We start from the raw sequence: 21,334 nt of genomic DNA on the forward strand, positions 1-21,334 counted from the left end.
GTACTAATTCTAGAACTTGCTAAAGCCATTGTTGCCTATGGACCGTTTGAGAAGTGGGGTTTGGATTTTATTGGACCTTTGCCTAGTACAATAACAGGAAAGTCTTACATCATTACTACAGTTGATTATATGACCAAATGGCCTGAAGCTAAGGCTACAAGGAATTGCAAGAAAGAGGATGTAACTCAATTCCTCATGGAGGACATATGTTATAGATTTGGAATACCACTAGAAATAGTGACAGATCAAGGTCCTAGTTTCAGAAATAAGTTATTGAGAGAATTAACAGGAAAACTAGACTTGAAACACAGATTTGCTACTCCTTATTGCCCTCAATGCAACCGATTGGTGGGAGCATTCAATGGAATGTTACAAAAGATTCTCTTTAAGATGGTGGAAGATCATCCTAAAGATTGGGACAATTATCTACATCAAGCTTTGTGGGCTTGTAGAGCAATGCAGAAAACAAGTACAGGATTCACCCCTTTTCAGTTAGTATATGGTCAAGTTGCGTTATTACCTATGAATGTCATGTTCCCTATGATGGAGTTTGTAAGAAAGCATCAGCTAGATCAAACAAAATTGGGAATTGATAGAGGACTGAACTTGCATACCCTACAATTGGATAGGCAACAAGCAATGAATTGTTATAAAAAAAATATTGTGAAGAGAAAGGAATGGTTTAATACACAGCTGAGGAAGAAGAATCTTGCAGAGGGAATGCTAATGATGAGATATGACAGTAGCTTGGACTCCACTTTTCAAACCAAGTTTCAAGTTAGATGGGAAGGACCTTTCCTCATAAAGCAGAAGTTTGAAAATGGCACTTACTTGCTACAATATTTAGATGGGATTATTCACAATAGTAGAATCAATGGGTTCCATCTAAAGAAATATATCTGCAGAATCCTGTAAATAAAGAAGATGTAGGTAATGTATATACTATACATAAAGTAGGTTGCTTCTAGTTTACTATTTGGGGCATAGATTCAATTTTCTGAAATTTAGTGTTGATCAGATGGTTGTAAATAATGGATATCTTATTCAAAATGTGCTTTGACACCTATAAAGGTCTCTAACAAGTTTGGTGTTGATCCGAGCAAGAATGCAAAAGTTATGGTCTTTGGAAGGTTGATGTCTGAAGTGGACTACATGCAGGAATTCAGGACTACAGACTGCGCAGAGCTATTTCAAGGTAGCAAATCAAGGAATTTGGCTCTGAGTTATCTAAATAATTATAGATTGGAAAGAGAGCTACAACTTTCCTTTTTAAAGCTTGACAATTCGAGGTTTGGTTAAAAAGTTATGAGTTGTTTTGTGCTATACTCTATGAAGTAGATTTTTAGAAAAAGTTATTTGTCTTTGTCAGATGTTTTTGAAGCTTTTAATAAAGGTTTGTTCACACTTTGTGTTCCAAACTAGGGGGATGGCTAATCATGGTGAGTGAAAATGAGCGACCATGGACATGATGCTTCATGAAGTCAAGTGGGGTAACACATGCAAATATCATTTTTTAATCTTTCTAACACTTACATGTAGGAGAAGTTCGGTTGATAAATGGAAATCCCAAGTGGTATCATGCATGCTCGACACATGGTTGAGATATTTCATTTTTGAGACACGTGCTTCATGCAAGAAGAGAAGAAAATGTGTTCTCATTTCGGATTTTGAGTCCCCGAGTGGAATTTTATGTGGCAAGGGCCATGTTTGCCATCTAGCAATTAAGGGGAAGCAAGGGGCAACTTGAAAATTAAGGGAAAAAGCAAAAATGTGAGTAGTTTTTTCGGGAAAAAGAGAGAAGAGAAGTGTTTGACACAACCATAGAGAGAGAGAGAGAGAGAGAGAGAGAGAGAGAGAGAGAGAGAGAGAGAGAGAGAGAGAGAGAGAGAGAGAGAGAGAGAGAGAGAGAGAGAGAGGGAGGGAGGGAGGGAGGGAGGGAGGGAGGGAGGGAGGGAGGGAGGGAGGGAGGGAGGGAGAGAGAGAGAGAGGGAGGAAAAGAAGAATCTTGTAGGTTGAAGAAGGGAGAAATCTGAAGCTCAAAATAAGAAGAACAAATTGTCAGGAGAAAGAGACCGTGAAGCTGAAGTTTTTGAAGCTGTGGAGTAGGATGGCAGGGCTGCTAAGGTCGATGGGCTGATGCAAGTTCTCAGTTTTCAAATGATGGTAGTAAGATTCTTCATTTTGTCTTGTTTTCTTCTACTGCTTTGTGGGGTAGAGAGTTTGCATATCAGTTCTGGTATATGGATATGAGTGAAAGACAGCATAGGGCTATTCTTCTTCATAATGAGAGTGATGTTTGTTAGTTGTTGAGTGAGGATTCCCGTCAACAGAGAAGAATGGAAGTGAAGGGTCTCTACATCTAAAACTGGGTATGAGGCATGGAATATGTATTATGAGCAAATGTTGAATGCACGGGTTTGAGTTAGTAAAAATCTGAAAGGATTTGCAGCCAAGAAAACAATAGATCAGAGTTTGTAAAGTTTGACGCTCCCGCGATTCTTTATCAATGCAATATTGTGCTTTTGGGGACAAAGAAGTTGTGTTTGTTGTATAGAGCATACAAGAATTTAGGACTACAGATTGTGAAGAGTTGTTTTAGGGCAACAGATCAAGGAATTTGGCTCTGAGTTGGTTTAAATAATTATAGATTGGAAAGAGAGCTACATCTTTCCTTTTTAAAACTTGGCGATCTGAGGTCTGGTTAGAAAGTTATAAACTGTTCTATGTAATGCTCCATGAGGCAATTTATGTGCTCTACGAGGAAACATGTGAATCCAATAGCTTCTACAACACCAACTTGGTTTCCCATGAAATTCATCATGATTATCCATTGCTATATCAGTGCAAGCTCTATTTTGGATGCAGTAATGGAATGTCTTCAATAGTGAAAGGCTTGTAGCCATTGAATGGGCATGAAAATTCGTCGTGTAAAGCTTTGCTTCCCCGTGTATTTGGTTTGTATTTATGTGTGCTCTGAGGAAAGAAGAACAGAGAGGGTCTACAACTAATTTTGTACTGCTTGAAGCTATCACGCATTGTGGAGCAGTTTCTTGCATGGGGTTGCCATCCCTAAAAAATAGGAGTTGTGTGAATTTGAAAGCTCGTGTTGTCAAAGTCTCTACCATGGTTGTTTCAGTTGTGCTAAGGATGAGCCCTCACACCCACATGTTGCAGCCCAACTTCAAGAGGAACTAGTATTGGAAGAGCTAGAGTTTACAAAGGGAGAGGAGATGCACGATTGCATGAGTCAAGAAACACATATGCCTCTAGAGATTGAGGGTGAGGTTAGTGTGGTACCCTCCTTTGAGGCATGGGATACCTCTAATGATGAAGAATATAAGGATAAATACTTGGATGATAAAGATGGAAGGGTGAATGCACATTGGACAGGGAATCCTCTATATGGAACCAACACTTCATAGTGTATGGGTGAAACCCTAACCTATGAAGAGGAGTTAGGCAAAGAACAAGAGAAGAGAGATAAGTTAGAAGAAGAAGAAGAGTCATGCAAAGAAGAAGAGAAGGGAGAGGATGATCTCGATTATGATCTTGGAACACCTCAACCTTGACAACTTGAACCTGATCCCCAACTATAAACCAACCCAACCAAGTTCAATGAGGATAGACTAGAAATAGAGGTGAAGGAGAGATTCATGAAAATATGGGAAGAGATAGAAGAAGATGCTAGGAAAGAAGAAGAGAAAGTGTTAGATGGCGCTATAGAAAGGATAGAAGAAAATATGAGACAAAAAAGGAGAAGGAAAAAGATAGAAGAAGAGATTGAGTTAGCAAAGAAGAAGATGAGTGAGGAAGAAAATATAGAACAAGATAAGATGTGTGAGAGAAAGAAGCAACAAGTAGAAGCAGGGAAGAAGAAGAAAGTTAGGAAGAGGGAAGAGAAACTAGAAAGAGGCAGAGGAGCAAACATAGACAAAAGAGTGTGGAGAGTTAGAAAGTCAAAAAAAGAATTTGACAAGCAAGAAGAAGTTGAGTTAGATGCTGCACAAGACAAGATAGATCTAGGCATGAAGGTCAAGAAAGAGAAGATGGAAGATAAGTTAGACTTAGGTAAGAAGATGAAGGAAGAAGAGAAGCCAAAGATAGACCTAGGCAAACAGGGCCAAGAAGATAGAGGAAAAGAAAGAATAGAAAGAGAATGAGGAGAAGAATAAGACAAAGGCAAAACTAAATGCCAAGAAACCAAGGCAAGCCACTAGGGCCAAGATGAGAGATAACAATGAGGATGCCTCCAAAACCCCTGAAGCTAAGCTTGTAGCTAAGATGAAGCAAACCCTATTTTCCATCCAAGGCCACACCCTATCTTAGACAAATCGGATCAAAGCAGGAATCAAGTGCACTTCAGCCAATGGAGTCATTGGTTATGCCTTTGAACTCAAAGAGGCGAACCCTTATGAGCTTGGATAGAATGAGTCATAGGATAAAGCCTCAAAGAAGGGAGTGCTTGCAATATGGTTCCAACCACAGTAACTTAACACCATGAAAGGTAACCTTGCTAGTTGAGCCTTGGAAAACTCTCCATCTCAGTCTTAAGGAAACATATTTGGACTATGAAACCTATTGGAATCATAGTCAATGTTGGTGAAGATTGAGATCTCAACTTTCAAGCCACATGTAGTGTAAGTTAATGTTATCTTGATCCTATGGATACACAACATTCCACACATGGGCATCATCCCAAGTACCCTAGTGATACCTCTACTTCTACTACCCCAAATCCAGTGTAAGTGTGATGACTTAGTCCATACCCCCCAATCAACTTCAACTCCAAATGAAGCTAAGAAGAGCCAAAGAGATGCCATGTACCAAGATTGCACCTTTTGTGCAAAGAACTGACTCATTTGTCTAAGTTCAAGGCAAGCATAAAAGATCTAGCAAAGAGGCCAAGGAAAACAACATGAATACTTGACTTGGCAAATGAGGGCAAAGCATCTTGGCAAATGAACAAAGGGACCCAAATCTCCAAAGTCCAAGGCAATGGCTTGAAGGAAGTGAGAAACTACACAAGGCACAACCCAATAATGGGTTGCCTCCCTTAAGGTGTGGCACAACATGATAGTAAATTGAGCCACCACACCTTGACCCCAATAACATGACAACTTGGGATCGTACCCATAGAGCTTGGTATGCAAAGCCATAAGAGCCAAGGCCAATAAAGTTAAGACTTTGAAGCCTCCACCTCTCAAATGCAATTAGGGCAAAGTGTCTTGGCAAATGAACTAAGAGACCCAAATCTCCAAGGCCCAAGGCAAAGGCTCAAAGGAAGGGAGGAACTACGCAAGGCTCTACCCAATGGACCGCCTCCCTTAAAGAGTGGCACAACATGGCAACAAATCAAGCCACCACACCTTAACCCCAAGATCACAATAATTTGGGATCATGCCTACAAAGCTTAATATGCAAAGCCATAAGAGCCAAGCCAAATAAAGTTAGGACTTTGAAGCCTCCACTCATCAAATGTAATTGATTCAAGGAAGGAATGGAATGAAAAACAATAAAAGATAAGAGTCGAGATGGGCAGACACTGGTCAACTTGATAGGAAAACCTATATTAAGACCCTTAAGTCATAGTGCAATAAACATTGACCAGCTTGATAGAAAAGGCTATGTTAAGACTCTAATAATGAGTCAAACCTACAAATATTGATCAACTTGATAGAATGAGCGCTATTAAGACCTCTGAATGAGTCAAGATAACCATCCTTAGATTTCTGAGGACAACAATCCATTGTGCAGGAGTGAGTGTAAGGAATTTATAGGTATACCATGGTGTTGCCTATGGATGCATCTATATAGGGAGTAGTAGTCACTCAAGCTTTGTTTGGGTTTTGTTTCTATATGTGATTCCTTAGGCATGGTGAACCCTCACATGTGTGTGTCACAAGGGTGTAGTCTTGAGGAGTGTGTGCGAGAAGTAAGTTTTTTGAGAGAGCTTCTCTAGCCAACCTCCATTTCTTGTTCCACATAGTCCACTTATTCCACCCCTTGATTTTTTTGACCTCCACCACCACTACCACAACTTCCTCCACCACCACTGCCACAACTGTTGCTGCCACTGCCACCACTACTGCCACCACCACCACTACCACCATCTCTGCAGAGCTAACCCCAATACTGTTGCCATCTCCACCACCACTACCATTATCCTCACCACCTCCACGATTGCCACCACTACCTTCACTCACACACACACACACACACACACACACACACATTCTCTCTCTCTCTCTCTCTCTCTCTCTCTCTCTCTCTCTCTCTCTCTCTCTCTCTCTCTCTCTCTCTCTCTCTGTTTCTCCCTCTACGTGTATAATCTCTTTTTTTCTTTCTAGCACACTCGATCAAATACCACTCCATCTCATGTAAATGATTTCTTTCTCTCTAGCACGTAACGTGGATTCATTCATGCGATCACCTCGGAAGAATGGAACACCATGGCCCACACCTCTCTCTCTCTCTCCCCCCTCTATCTCTCTCACGAATTACTCCATGTCTTTAGTCTCTCTTAGTTTAGGGTTGTACATGCAATTTCTCCCTCTCACTCTATATTCTCTTTCTCTCTCTCTCTCTCTCTCTCTCTCTCTCTCTCTCTCACCTCTATATATATATATATATAGACACCTACACATATGTACATATATAAATCTTAGTCACTCACTCACTCTTTGTGTTTATCTCCCTCCCTTTCTCAATTTCTCTCTCTCATGCATGCGATTAGTCCACATTGTATCATAATGCCTCACATCAGATTATGGCATGTGTTGTAACAAACACTTCTCTTAAATCCTATATATATATATGTATGTATATATATATATATATATATATATATATATATATATATATATATATATATATATATATATATATATATATATATATATCTATCTATCTATCTATCTATCTATCTATCTATCTATCATGATGTGAATGCTTGGGTAGCCACTCGGTGTTTTTAGAACTTTAATTTCAATGCATTGATAGCTCCCTCCCCTCCCCCTCTCTCTCCCAATATGATACAAGACAATTCATACAAGCAATCCAAATGTACATTTATATTGTGTTAACTGTGGGAAACGTGCTTTTGCTTGTCAAATTAAGAGAGACAAGTTCGCCAAAGGCTTGCCATCCAAATGGATTCTATAATGGTGACTTCTCAACAAAATAAAATGTGGTTGTACTAAGAGGTAGTGTTAGCATTGCATTGTTGGCCACTATATAGGTGGTGTTGGAAAAGTTCTTCTGCTTCCAAATACAATGTGCAAGTTTTCTTCAGTGAGTGTGGGTTGGTGTATAAACATTATCTATCTATCTATCTATCTATCTATCTATCTATCTATCTATCTATCTATCTATCTCTCATGATGTGAATGCTTGGGTAGCCACTCGGTGTTTTTAGAACTTTAATTTCAATGCATTGATAGCTCCCTCCCCTCCCCCTCTCTCTCCCAATATGATACAAGACAATTCATACAAGCAATCCAAATGTACATTTATATTGTGTTAACTGTGGGAAACGTGCTTTTGCTTGTCAAATTAAGAGAGACAAGTTCACCAAAGGCTTGCCATCCAAATGGATTCTATAATGGTGACTTCTCAACAAAATAAAATGTGGTTGTACTAAGAGGTAGTGTTAGCATTGCATTGTTGGTCACTATATAGGTGGTGTTGGAAAAGTTCTTCTGCTTCCAAATACAATGTGCAAGTTTTCTTCAGTGAGTGTGGGTTGGTGTATAAACATGTTGGCATTTTCATCCATCCCAAACACTCAGAGGTACACATAGTATAGGTGCTTGCATGCCAAATACACTTTTCCTTCTGCGACACGGTCCATGAAATCCCAGCAATTACATGTTGGATTCTTTGCAATGTGCACATCATAACACTCATGCATGACACTTGAGTTAGTTGTCTCTAGTTTGAAAACTTCATGCTTCAAGGCCTTCACCACTGTGTGGCCCTTCACAGTTGCATCTAGAGCCAACGATGAGTCTATCCTTTTCCTTGTAGCTTGTGAAACACCTTTTTGATATCTACATGAGCCCTCATTAAATTTTGCCTCTTGTGCCGCCTTTTGTAAAACAAACCCACCACTCTCCAACATGTGGATTTCTTCTACGGTCAAATTAGTGCCTCATGCCACTCGCCATACTTGTGGAACCTTGGGTGGTGCATGTTGAATGGAAGAACAAATGTTCCATGTATGGTCCACACTATCATTACAAAACCACATGAACTGGCTCTGCATTATGTTGATTGCTAGCTTCTCCTCTTGAGCTAGACCACTCCATGATGCCCCAAAATCAAGGTGCAGGCACCCCATGTGATGTATTTTTTATAGGCTTTTTGCATTTTCCCTCTCTAGATCCCAACCATCCTTAACATTGTACACGACTGCGAGCTAGAATCCTTCTTATAGCCTAAACGGTGACATGAAGGACTGTCTCCACCACCATTTCCTCCAAACAATTTGGTGATACTGCCCTTGATTGGTCAGAAGGAAAAGGGTCCTCAAAGTTTAGTTTTCTTGTACCCTTTCTTCTAGGTATGTTTTCGATCACATATTCAGGCCTATGAGAGGTGTTGGCTTCCTCGGACCCCACTTTCCCATCAACCTTGCATTTTCTTACTACAATCACATTATCCCCTAGAAAATTGGGATGTTTATGCAATTCAGTTCCTCTTGCCACCGCCTCAACCATCCTTACCATTGCTCAAGGTGTGGAGCTAATTCCTTATTGTAGTCGACTCAAAAGCTTCTCTACACTGGGTCTTGCACCATGGAACTTTCCACAAATGAATGCATGCCATTTTGTGCTCTGTAATAGAGCATTGGCCAAATCACTGACACATGCATCGTACAAGCTAATAGATCCCTTGAATCCCTCCCCTTCCAACCAACTTGCATGCATTGGCTCTACCAAGTTTGTGGTTGGCATATGAGCAATATCCTCCACCACCTAGACAAAAATATAGCATGAGAAGGTATGGAGCATGAGAAAACAAATGCACCACACGTCACATCCTACTATTACGAACTAGTCTTACCCCGACAAAGTGCCGCCTCCAACGTGGATATCTGATATGCCACCAACTAAGCCAACAATCCATTGCTGGTATATTGCAATCAGTAACTTTCCCTGAGGCCCACCAAGCTCGAATTAATTGATATTGCATTGTTGCATCATCTTTCGTGATTGCACACCTCCACATGCGGCACAAGCACTTATGCTCATCTTGAAAACTCTTGTGCACATACTGTGATGTGTGTATTTGGAGACTTTGTTCCCAATGAAATAAGCAAGATCTCTCCATTACTTGCATTACGTTGTTTGGACCACCATTGAACATTGTGTGGATGGCCCTCCAATTGGCAGCTGCCTCGTCTGAATCCTCAAAAATCAGCACTTGGGTGTCCACACTTCTCCATCACCTCATTCATCTTTGTCCAAAAAAGAGATTGTGCATCTATATTCTCTTCTTTCATCTCACATATTGCCAAAGTCATCAACTCTTGTACACTACAGAAACACAAGGAAGGAATGGGAGAGTAAGGAAAACTATGTTGCTTAAGTTTGTGTTGTGACGGTAGAATTAGGTAAGAGAAACTACCTTGGGTCATACACATGTGCTGCCATGGTGGTCCAATCATTAATGCGATGCACGTGGTCAAAGCATACCCAACTATTGCGTAGGTCCCCAGTGCCATTCCTTCGCATACGATTCACTAAGTCAACCCCTGAGGCTGGCCCAGTTGTTAACATTTTGAATATAAAGCACCTACTATCATCGTCAACGGCTTGCCTAGGAAATAGACTACCATGGAAAAATCTGTATTATGGACAACGTTGCTTTAACTTTAGAAGACGAGATTCCATTCCTTGATCACTCTTAGCATGTGCTGCACCACGGACCATGTGTTTGAACTTGCATGTACAAAATATTGATCTTCATATGCATATCCTTTTAAAGATATTTTGAAATGTGTTGTGAATGGAATGATATGTTATTTGTTCCTCTGAATGAGTGGTTGGAGTTCCTCGAGCATCATCGAGAGTTCAGTGTCAGACATGGGGACACCTTGCTCACGAACCAAGGCACCCATCACTAGCCTTCTAGCCACAATCATTTGTAGGTGTCGAGGTCCAGCTGCACTAAAGTCTCTTACCATTTCCTCTATGGTCTTTCGCACCTCTTTGACATTAGCTCTACATGTGCCTCTTTGGACCTCATGGTTATGTGTGCCTTGATGAATAAATAATCTTGACATTGGCCTTGCTGACATCGCATAATACACTACACACTTGCACTTGGAGAGCAGGATGGGGGGGTTCTTACAATAGAAGCATCCAAGGCTTCCAAGACCAACAGCTAACATTCCAACTTTTGATATGGTGGTATTGAGTTTACCTGCATGGCATGCATTTGGACTTGATTAGTGTGATTTACTTGCGATAGGGTACTAGAACCATGTCATGCGACTTTGCAATCACTTTAGTGATAGTGGAGTGAATGAAGAATCTTGCACCTGTCCATGCCACCTTGTTTGGGGAGCTAAAAATCGACCTGCCAATACAATCTCTATTGGGACACTCTAGCTCTCCAATACATTTGCTTCGGCGAACAGTACTAAGGAATTCCATTGATGTTGACCTGGGCTTTGTCCAACAATGGCCATCGTACTTTTGCTCCATACCCTCCATTGGATGCATATTGTCTGCTACTAGTGGAAGCTCGTATGCCACATTGGCATCATAGAATATTGGAATCTTCTCCACTCTCTCTATAGTGCTTGTATTTTGAAGCAAATGACGTAAGACTCAATGTCGGCCCCCCAAAGACATTATGTACTCAACCACATTTACAGCATAAGAGGATTGTCGCATCCCCTCCTCTTCCACATCAAGTGTGATAGGGATGGTTTTGTTTTTCTCAATGTCCAAGGGGGGTGGTGAGGCTTCCATGGTGATTGTTGTTTTCTCAATGCTACAAGGGCTCTCGGTGAGGTCTGTGGTGGGGGAAGGCTGCAATGTAGGCCCATTTCCTTGTTCGACAAGATAGTCTTGTGAGACCAAGGTATCCAGAACATATACCTGGATAGCCTCATTATCATTGTTACAATGGACCGGTGTGCTTTGTATTCGGCCATTTGCATGGGTGATAGCAAGAACACGGGAGCAATTGCCATTGCAAATGTCTTCCTTCTTCAACATCAGGAAACAACTACTTGTGTAGTGCGTAATAGATTTGGCAGAGAGGGACCATACATATATGCGGACCTCAGTATTTGGTGTAGTACTGGATGTTGGATCCATTTCCAAAGCTATCTACATATGTACAAATACTCATGTCAAATATGGGTGTCATTGAAAGAATTAGTGTGGGGGTGTATGTCATATACAAGAGAGGGAGAGAGAGAGGAGGATATATAAAGTGTGCGCATGAGAGAGAGAGGGAGGGAGGGAGGGAGATAGAGAGTGTACATGCATATGTGTGCATGCGAGTGCTATATATATAAAAAAGTATTTGGCATGAGAGAGAGAGAGAGTGTGTGTGTGTGTGAGGGGGAGAGAGAGAGAGAGAGAGGATATAAATATTTGTGTGGGAGGGAGAGAGCAAAAGAGAGAGATTGTGTGTGAATGGATGTGAGTGCCACAAAGAGAGAGAGAGGGGGGGGGGGGTTTGAGAGCACCAAGAGAGAGCCTAGGAGAGAGATCAAGGGTGATGGATAGAGTGAGGGGGAGGAGGAGGAGGAGAGAGAGAGAGAGAGAGAGAGAGAGCGGGGGGGGGGGGAGGGAGGGAGGCAATGTTCATTTTTGAAAGTCCCCTAGGTTTTTTCCATTGAAGGGCTCATGAACAAGTGCCTTTCTTGTGGAAGGGCTTTTTCAAAATTTTGACCTTCGATAGACATGTATTCCAAAATTTGCATTTCTAGCTAATAGAATAGTATTTGAGAAAAAAATAATCATAACTATAACATTTATATAAGCCATCTGGTTGATTTTTCATGTCCATTAATTTACCAAAATCTAATACCGGTATGATATGATGATAGAATATTCAAAACTTAGTATAACATATATGATATGAGTACTTACTTAAGAATTAAAAAATTTATAATGCCAACACCAAAAATAAAATTGCAATGCCATGTTTAGGCTGAAGCTCAATCAATTGAGATAGTCTAGAAAGGCAACAAGATAGCCATACAATCATCCATAGTCTCGAATGAAATAGCAATACAATTAAAGCACACCATTACTTAAACTTTCTTATATCAACTATGTTGCTACCACATTAACATTGCGATGAGCTTTTAATCCATCCCATGTAGCATAGATGGCATCCCAATCAACATCTGTCGGGTCCTTAGCACCATTGTATGAAAGAAACATGAGTTGATTCAAGCTCTCGAGTGACAATCTATTGCGATCATTGGACTTGATATGATTCATTTTGGAAAAACCTCTCTCACAATCAACCGTGCTTGCAACAATGACCAAGCATGCACGCCATAACTTTTTCATCTCCGCAAAGACTTGATCAAACTCAATATCATGCCCACACAATTGCCAAGCAGCATGCATACTTTGCCCTAGACATGTTCTTTTTAACTTCACCATGAAGTCTCCATACTCAAGCTTGCATGCATCAACATCAACAAGTGTCCCAAACTTTTCTAATAAGGCATCTATCCATATTGCACCCATTGTAAAGCATCCACAAACATCATGTGGATAATCCTTTGGACTAAATATCTTTGTAGCCTCAAACAACTTTATATCGGTAAACCTTGCATATAGTGCAAATATTACCTTCTGTACAAATTGCTTGCCAATTTGAATGCAGCTATCCCAAGTCACCAATTGCACACAATTATCCTTAGGTCCCAATTGGTTGTTATGAAGACGATGCCTTTCCATAGCTCCTACATTGTTGATTGAAAAGTACGCATATCCATCTTTGACCTGCTGATAAAACTTTGTGAGATATTGTGTCCCATGACCAAAGTCCCCCAATAAGAAGCGTGCCTCAAGGATATCTATAGTAACCATAAGCTCAATTCCTATAGAAGTAATGTCGACTTGCTCAACTTGGAATTTTTTGTTCAAAAGATTTAAATAGTGTAGCACATCAGCTAACAAATGAAGGAAAAATTGAATTTTAAATGAGGTGAAAAGTGTATATAACTCTACACTTTCCCTCATCCATATGCGCAATAGAATCCGCATAAGTGTTACAAGCCTTTTCACCACTTGTCCTCTAGAGAGCCAGCAAATCTCATGCACCTTCAAAAGCTCATGAACTGGTAGCTCAAATTCAGCAGCTAAATCTTTCAATTCTGCATTCCTCTTATAAGAATTATTGAACCATTTGTAAGACTTTCGAGCTGCTACTTCTACTACCTCAAAGATAGGTAATGTAGATAATGCATCCTTAGAAGCCAATGCATCTCTATGTGCTATACAATGGACCCCAACTAAGTGTGGTACCTCTCGAGCAAATCGGGTAACTAGACCATTTTCTTGCCCAACCATTACACTACATCCATCAGTCGAAAATCCTACAAGCTTTGACTTTGGTAAACCGAAGCTTTGTAAGAACTCTGAAAGGCCATCATACAATCCTTGTGCTGTTCCATTTTGTGTCTTTAACAATGCAACAAATCTATTGCATACATGTCCATTTCCCTTATCACATAAATATGTGATACATATGATCATGTGGTGATCATTAGACACATCTGTGCTTTCATCCACCATTAGTGAATAAAAATGGCTTTCACTAATCTCTGCCTTTACCTTTTCATGCAAGTATTTGTAGCACGCCTCCAAAAACATATGAGCTGAACTTGAAGAAAGATATGATGCATAGCTTGCTTGACTAGGAACATATGGTGCCCCAAAAAACACTAATTCTTCAACATTCTTCTGAAAGTCAAAAAGTGGTTTATTCCTAATAGCAATGAAGTACATGACTTGGAGTAGCACCTTGATCCGTGCAACCCTTTTATCCACCTCTGCTTCATCCATGATCTGCATATGTGTATCAAGGGGTAAAGTTGTTATTTGCTCTTTCTCTGCCCATAAGAACTTTGCTTTCAAATGTTCTTTAGATTTTTCATGCACCTCCAACGATGGTCGTTGAAGAACTGTGCTACCAACATTACCAAAGACATTGCTCATCTTAAAATGCGTGCACATCTGACATCGGATTCTTTGTTTTCCATCTGCATCATGTATGGTATAACTCCATGGAAAGTATACTTTCCAATGTTCTTGATACATATGCTGGCCCTTTACTTTTTTTGCAATGGATCCTTCATAGTCCAAAATTGCATCCACATGTGTCTCATATTGTTCTCTGATTTCCTGTATATTTTGCATCACATTGACATTTTGTTCCATCATGCCATTGTCATCTTCCTCATCTTCTAACCTCACATTGAGGTCCACACTCACATTCCTTGTCGAAAGGGTACATGTGTAAGAGCTTGCATGTGGAACATCAATGTCCGCACTACTAGTAGGCACATCATCTCCTGACTTTCTCTTTCTCATAAAAGCCATTGAGAGGCTTAATTGTTGAGAATCCTTTTTGGGACGACCAATTCTTGTTGAAAAGGCCATAATCCCAAATGTAGCTAATGGCTGTCAACAACAATAATATCATGAGCTTAAACATCCAACAATATGTATAAAAACTTTCCACTCTCTCTAACAATCCTAGAAAGTGATCTACAGCTCCTTAGTTCTAAGGACTTAGAAACTTTCCACATCCATATGGACCATGGCGCAGTTAACCAATCTAGTATCCATTCTAGCCATAACCTTGAAATACATGCCTTATTTTTCAACTAGGTTTAATCAAGACTACCTTAACCTTGTTTAAATATTTAACCTTGAATGAATTTGTTGAAGTTTGATGACTCGCCAGCAGTGAATTCTAAATGTCTTGGAAGATAGTAAACTTTCACCCTGGATCTACAATGGATTAAGTCTGCACTCTTCAACTTCTCCAACAAACTTCAAGGATGCTCCATTGAACCTTTTCAAACCACATCAAATCCATAGGCATTAGTTAATAAGGACAATTAACAATGTTATATTTCTCCATGAATTCATATAAGCATTGTCTAATAGCTACTCAAATGTAACACATTGACTATTACAATTTACATGACTAAAGTATCTACGTTGCATAAGCCTGGTGCCGCAGCAGCCGGCCAGCCCCATTGCCTGATGGCCACAGGCCAGCCCCATTGCCCAATGCCCAGTGCCCACTGCCTAGTGCCCAGTGGCCCACTGCGCACATGCCAAGTTGGCAAGCTGCCGCTGCCTGCCCAATGCCCACGGGCGACCACTTGGCACCCACGGGCGACCAAGCTGCGGCCAGGCACGCACCTCCTGCCACGTCTGCTCTTGGGCCCTGGCAATCCCGATGCCCATCACAGCCCGCTTGTTGCAACTTGGCGGATGAATCATCCACCGTCCACATCCGCATTGTGACGTCTCAGGAGTCAGACATTGTCACGGTACTGGTAGACCTGTAGGTTGTAGGCTGTTCCACGAGTGCACATTGCACTGTGCCTGCGGCTGGCCCGCTGCCTACCCACGGGTGACTGGCGAACACCTGGAGGCTGGCCAGTGGCACCCAGTGCCCATGCGCCACTGCCCAGACACCACAGTGCTCCAGCCTCCACACCAGCTACCTAGATGAGTAGTGGGCACTGGTCCCTGGGCCGTGGCTTTTAGCCTGCAGGCTCACGAGTCGCCGCACAGCGGCTCAAGCAGCATAATAGCAGGCTCAGACTTTTAAATATTAGTTAACCAACGCTACACTGCTACAGCCTACCTCAATGCTCATACCTCAATGGACTCGTGACCCGTCTTTTGAGCTTGAAGGCATGAACTTGGAGCAATGGAGCCTAGAGGGTGGACCGTGGAGGCGCCGGAGGCACGCCGTATGAGTCACGACTCACGATGCAGTCTGTAGATTATAGGCACTAGGTACGACTCACGATGTGAGTCGCTGTCAATCTTTCAAGTTTCAGGCTTTAGGTTTAGAATTTAGGGCTTTTAGCCTTAGCAAGTTAGCTCTAAGCTAATAGCACCTCGCGGGCGGCTAGGCCACAAGGACTCAGGAGGTATACCATATACCTTACATATATATAAATATGTAAATATATTAATTTTTAAAATAAGAAACTGCCCTTCTATAGCAAGGCTTGTAAAATCATGCCCTTTTCAAGGAAGGGAAATTTTTTTTCCTTGCCCTTCGATAACAAGGTTTTAAAAATATTTACCTTCTCTTAAAGGTCAAAATGCTTCTAGAAGGGCTCTGCAACCCTTTTAAAAAAAACCTACCCTCTAGGTGGGGGAGGGGAATCTCTCTCACTCATATATAGACAAAAAAAAGCAAAAAGTGTTATTTAATTTTTCTCAAATTTAAAAATTAATTAACTAACTAATCAATAATGATTAATAATTAAGTAAATAAATAATTAATTATGAGCTAATTAATTAACTATTAATAAATTGGTTAATTTTTTATTTTAGCAAGTTAACTAAAAAATCAAAAAGTATTATTTAATTTCTCCTAAATTGAGAAATCAATTAAGTAACTAATCAATAGTGATTAATAATTAAATAACTAATTAACTAACTATGAACTAATTAACTAACTATTAGCAAATTAGTTATTTTGTTATTGATTAATTAAGTAACTAATAAAAATTAAGTAATAGCTTTTTAAAGTAATTCATTAATTAATTAATTTTTAAATTTAATTATTTTATAAATGAGTAATTAATTAAGCAACTAATTAACTAATAAATTAATAGCTAGTTCATAATTAATTATCTAATTAAAAACCAAGGAACTAATTAAGTAACCATTTAACTAATTAAGAAATTACTTATTAATTAGCAAATAACATTATATTTATATTAGTTACTTAGTTAAATAAGTAATTACTTAATATTAATAGTTAATAAATAACTACTTTATATATAAGCTATTAATTAATTACTTAGCCAATAAAATTATATATTGATCGATTAGTTGAAATTGATAACTATTTGTTTAAAATTAATAACTACGAACTAAAAAATAAGTAGTAATAACCAATAACTAATTACTTAAAATTAATAAATAATTCATTAAATTTCCTAATAAATAATAATTGATTATTCATTAATTAGTTATGAATTACTTAGATATCTTTGATTAGTTATAAATTAGTTTTTAACAATATATTTTATTCAAGTAATATTTACTAATGGTAATATTATATATTTATTTTATTTAAAATATTAAATAATTTTATCACATAATTATTTAATAATTAAAAATATTTATTAATCAATTAAGTAATATAAATAGATTTTATTGCATCCATTCGTTTGTTAGTTATCCTTTGTGGGTATATTATTTAAAATTTTATTGATTCAATATAAATCAAATAATATTTAACAAGATGGTATTTGTTAGTTCATTGATTAGATATTTAGTTTATCAATCAAATTATATCAATTAAATTATTAATTAATTTCTTAATTCATAATAATCAGCTTATTTTATAATTCATGTATATCAAGTAGCTTATTAATTAATTAGCTATTATAGTAATCAATTAGTATAAAGTGAACCATTGGTATATTAATATTACTTAACTTGTTTATTAATTTATATATTACTATTAATCATTTCATATACATCAATGTATTGTAATAGTAATACTAATTAATCAGTTAGTATGATTATACATTAATACATTAGTTGTATGGGATTTTTTTTTTTGAGGGAATGAAGAGAGAGTGCAAGTGCATGTGGATTAGGATTGTTCTGCCCACCGAGAAAGGGGTCATCGGCGTGCCTACATCATCTATCTTAGTTATTTGGGTAGGGTCCAAGGTATGAGAGAGAGAGTGCGTGTAGGCTAGGATGGTTGATGAGAGAGAGTGCATGTGGATTGGGATCATTTTGTCGCCAAAGAAGGGGTCATCGACAGCCCAACCAAAATTTGTGGTGTAGAAAAATATGACTAGCACCCCCCGCCCCCCTCTTCGCCCCTTTCTCACATCTCTCTCTTCGTATGACACATGTCTCTCGGTCTCCCTTTCTCCATCTCTCTCTCTCTCTCTCTCTCTCTCTCTCTCTCTCTCTCTCTCTCTCTCTCTCTCTCTCTCTCTCTCTCTCTCTCTCTCTCTCTCTCTCTCTCTCTCTCTTTCTCTGACATGCATTTAATGCTCCACTATGTCAAAGTGGTTATATAAGGCCACACACCCCCTATGACACAACACCTCCCCCTCCCTCAAGTTGTGGATTATTGTCTTAATCTCGTAGGTACGTACCTCCCTCCCTCCCTCCCTCCCTCCAGGGTTTTTTTAAAGGGTTGCAGAGCCCTTCTAGAAGCATTTTGACCTTCAAGAGAAGGTAAATATTTTTAAAACCTTGTTATCGAAGGGCAAGGAAAAAAATTTGCCCTTCCTAGAAAAGGGCATGATTTTACAAGCCTTGCTATAGAAGGAAAGCTTTTTATTTTAAAAATTCATATATTTATTTATTTATATATATGTAAGGTATACGGTATACCTCCTGAGTCCTTGTGGCCCGGCCGGCCAGCGAGGTGCTATTAGATTAGAGCTAACTTGCTAAGGCTAAAAGCCCTAAATTCTAAACCTAAAGCCTGAAACTTGAAAGATTGACAGCGACTCACATCGTGAGTCGTACCTAGTACCTACAGTCTACAGACTGCATCGTGAGTCATGACTCATACGGCGTGCCTCCGGCGCCTCCACGGTCCACCCTCTAGGCTCCATTGCTCCAAGCTCATGCCTTGAATCTTGAAAGACGGGTCACGAGTCCATTGAGGTATGAGCATTGAGGTAGGCTATAGCAGTGTAGTGTTGGTTAACTAATATTTAAAAGTCTGAGCTTGTTATTATGCTACTTGAGCCGCTGAACGGCGACTCGCAAGCCTGCAGACTGCAAGCCACGGCCCAGGAGCCAGTGCCCACTACTCATCTGGGTAGCTAGTGTGGAGGCTGGAGCACTGTGGCCTCTGGGCAGTGGCGCGTGGGCACTGGGTGCCACTGGCCAGACTCCAGGTGGTCGCCCGTCACCCGTGGGCAGGCAGCGGGCCAGCGGCAGGCACAGTGCAGTGATTCGTCAGACTCCTAAGACGTCACAATGCGGATGTGGACGGTGGATGATTCGTCCGCCAGGCTCCAGCAAGCGATCTGCGAGACGGGCATTGGGATTGCCAGGGCCCAAGAGCAGACGTGGCAGGAGGTGCATGCCTGGCTGCAGCTTGGTCTCTCGTGGGTGCCAGGTGGTCGCCCGTGGGCACTGGGCAGGCAGCGGCAGCTTGCCAGCTTGGCATGTGCGCAGTGGCCCACTGGGCACTAGGCAGTGGGCATTGGGCATTGGGCAATGGGGCTGGCCTGTGGCCATCGGGCAATGGGGTTGGCCAGTGGTCGCTGCGGGCACCGGGCTTATGCAACGTAGATACTTTAGTCATGTAAATTGTAATAGTCAATGTGTTACATTTGAGTCGCTATTAGACAATGCTTATATGAATTCATGGAGAAATATAACATTGTTAATTGTCCTTATTAACTAATGCCTATGGATTTGATGTGGTTTGAAAAGGTTCAATGGAGCATCCTTGAAGTTTGTTGGAGAAGTTGAAGAGTGCAGACTTAATCCATTGTAGATCCAGGGTGAAAGTTTACTATCTTCCAAGACATTTAGAATTCACTGCTGGCGAGTCATCAAACTTCAACAAATTCATTCAAGGTTAAATATTTAAGGTTAAGGTAGTCTTGATTAAACCTAGTTGAAAAATAAGGCATGTATTTCAAGGTTATGGCTAGAATGGATACTAGATTGGTTAACTGCGCCATGGTCCATATGGATGTGGAAAGTTTCTAAGTCCTTAGAACTAATGAGCTATAGATCACTTTCTAGGATTGTTAGAGAGAGTGGAAAGTTTTTATACATATTGTTGGATGTTTAAGCTCATGATATTATTGTTGTTGACAGCCATTAGCTACATTTGGGATTATGGCCTTTTCAACAAGAATTGGTCGTCCCAAAAAGGATTCTCAACAATTAAGCCTCTCAATGGCTTTTATGAGAAAGAGAAAGTCAGGAGATGATGTGCCTACTAGTAGTGCGGACATTGATGTTCCACATGCAAGCTCTTACACATGTACCCTTCCAACAAGGAATGTGAGTGTGGACCTCAATGTGAGGTTAGAAGATGAGGAAGATGAAAATGGCATGATGGAACAAAATGTCAATGTGATGCAAACTATACAGGAAATCAGAGAACAATATGAGACACATGTGGATGCAATTTTGGACTATGAAGGATCCATTGCAAAAAAAGTAAAGGGCCAGCATATGTATCAAGAACATTGGAAAGTATACTTTCCATGGAGTTATACCATACATGATGCAGATGGAAAACAAAGAATCCGATGTAAGATGTGCACGCATTTTAAGATGAGCAATGTTTTTGGTAATGTTGGTAGCACAGTTCTTCAATGACCATCTTTGGAGGTGCATGAAAAATCTAAAGAACATTTGAAAGCAAAGTTCTTATGGGCAGAGAAAGAGCAAAGAACAACTTTACCCCTTGATACACATATGCAAATCATGGATCAAGCAGAGGTGGATAAAAGGGTTGCACGGATCAAGGTGCTACTCCAAGTCATGTACTTCATTACTATTAGGAATAAACCACTTTCTGACTTTCAGAAGAATGTTGAAGAATTAGTGTTTTTTGGGGCACCATATGTTCCTAGTCAAGCAAGCTATGCATCATATCTTTCTTCAAGTTCAGCTCATACATTTTTGGAGGTGTGCTGCAAATACTTGCATGAAAAGGTAAAGGCAGAGATTAGTGAAAGCCCTTTTTATTCACTAATGGTGGATGAAAGCACAGATATGTCTAATGATCACCACATGATCATATGTATCACATATTTATGTGATAAGGTAAATGGACATGTATGCAATAGATTTGTTGCATTGTTAAAGACACAAAATGGAACAGCACAAGGATTGTATGATGGCCTTTCAAAGTTCTTACAAAGCTTTGGTTTACCAAAGTCAAAGCTTGTAGGATTTTCGACTGATGGATGTAGTATAATGGTTGGGCAAGAAAACGGTCTAGTTACCTGATTTGCTCGAGAGGTACCACACTTAGTTGGGGTCCATTGTATAGCACATAGAGATGTGTTGGCTTCTAAGGATGCATTATCTACATTACCTATCTTTGAGGTAGTAGAAGCAGCAGCTCGAAAGTC

The 21,334-nt window shown here is 40.0% G+C and overlaps 1 protein-coding gene across 1 annotated transcript; it reads right to left on the reverse strand.

Moving 5' to 3' along the window:
• Positions 1 to 12,296: 12,296 nt before the first annotated feature.
• On the reverse strand, positions 12,297 to 14,585 carry LOC148031581 (uncharacterized). Its single transcript, XM_087685585.1, has one exon. The coding sequence runs from the start codon at positions 14,583 to 14,585 to the stop codon at positions 12,297 to 12,299; it is 2,289 nt and encodes a 762-aa protein (XP_087541711.1).
• Positions 14,586 to 21,334: the final 6,749 nt, after the last annotated feature.

The sequence above is a fragment of the Lygodium microphyllum genome, chromosome 9 (genome assembly GCF_053477565.2).
Source record: "Lygodium microphyllum isolate KBCC chromosome 9, Lygodium_microphyllum_v1.1.10, whole genome shotgun sequence".
NCBI lineage: Eukaryota > Viridiplantae > Streptophyta > Polypodiopsida > Schizaeales > Lygodiaceae > Lygodium > Lygodium microphyllum.

What these genes read in the sequence shown, in the direction of transcription:
- LOC148031581 (XM_087685585.1), bottom strand. Translation starts at nt 14,585, where the DNA reads ATGGCTTTTATGAGAAAGAGAAAGTCAGGAGATGATGTGCCTACTAGT.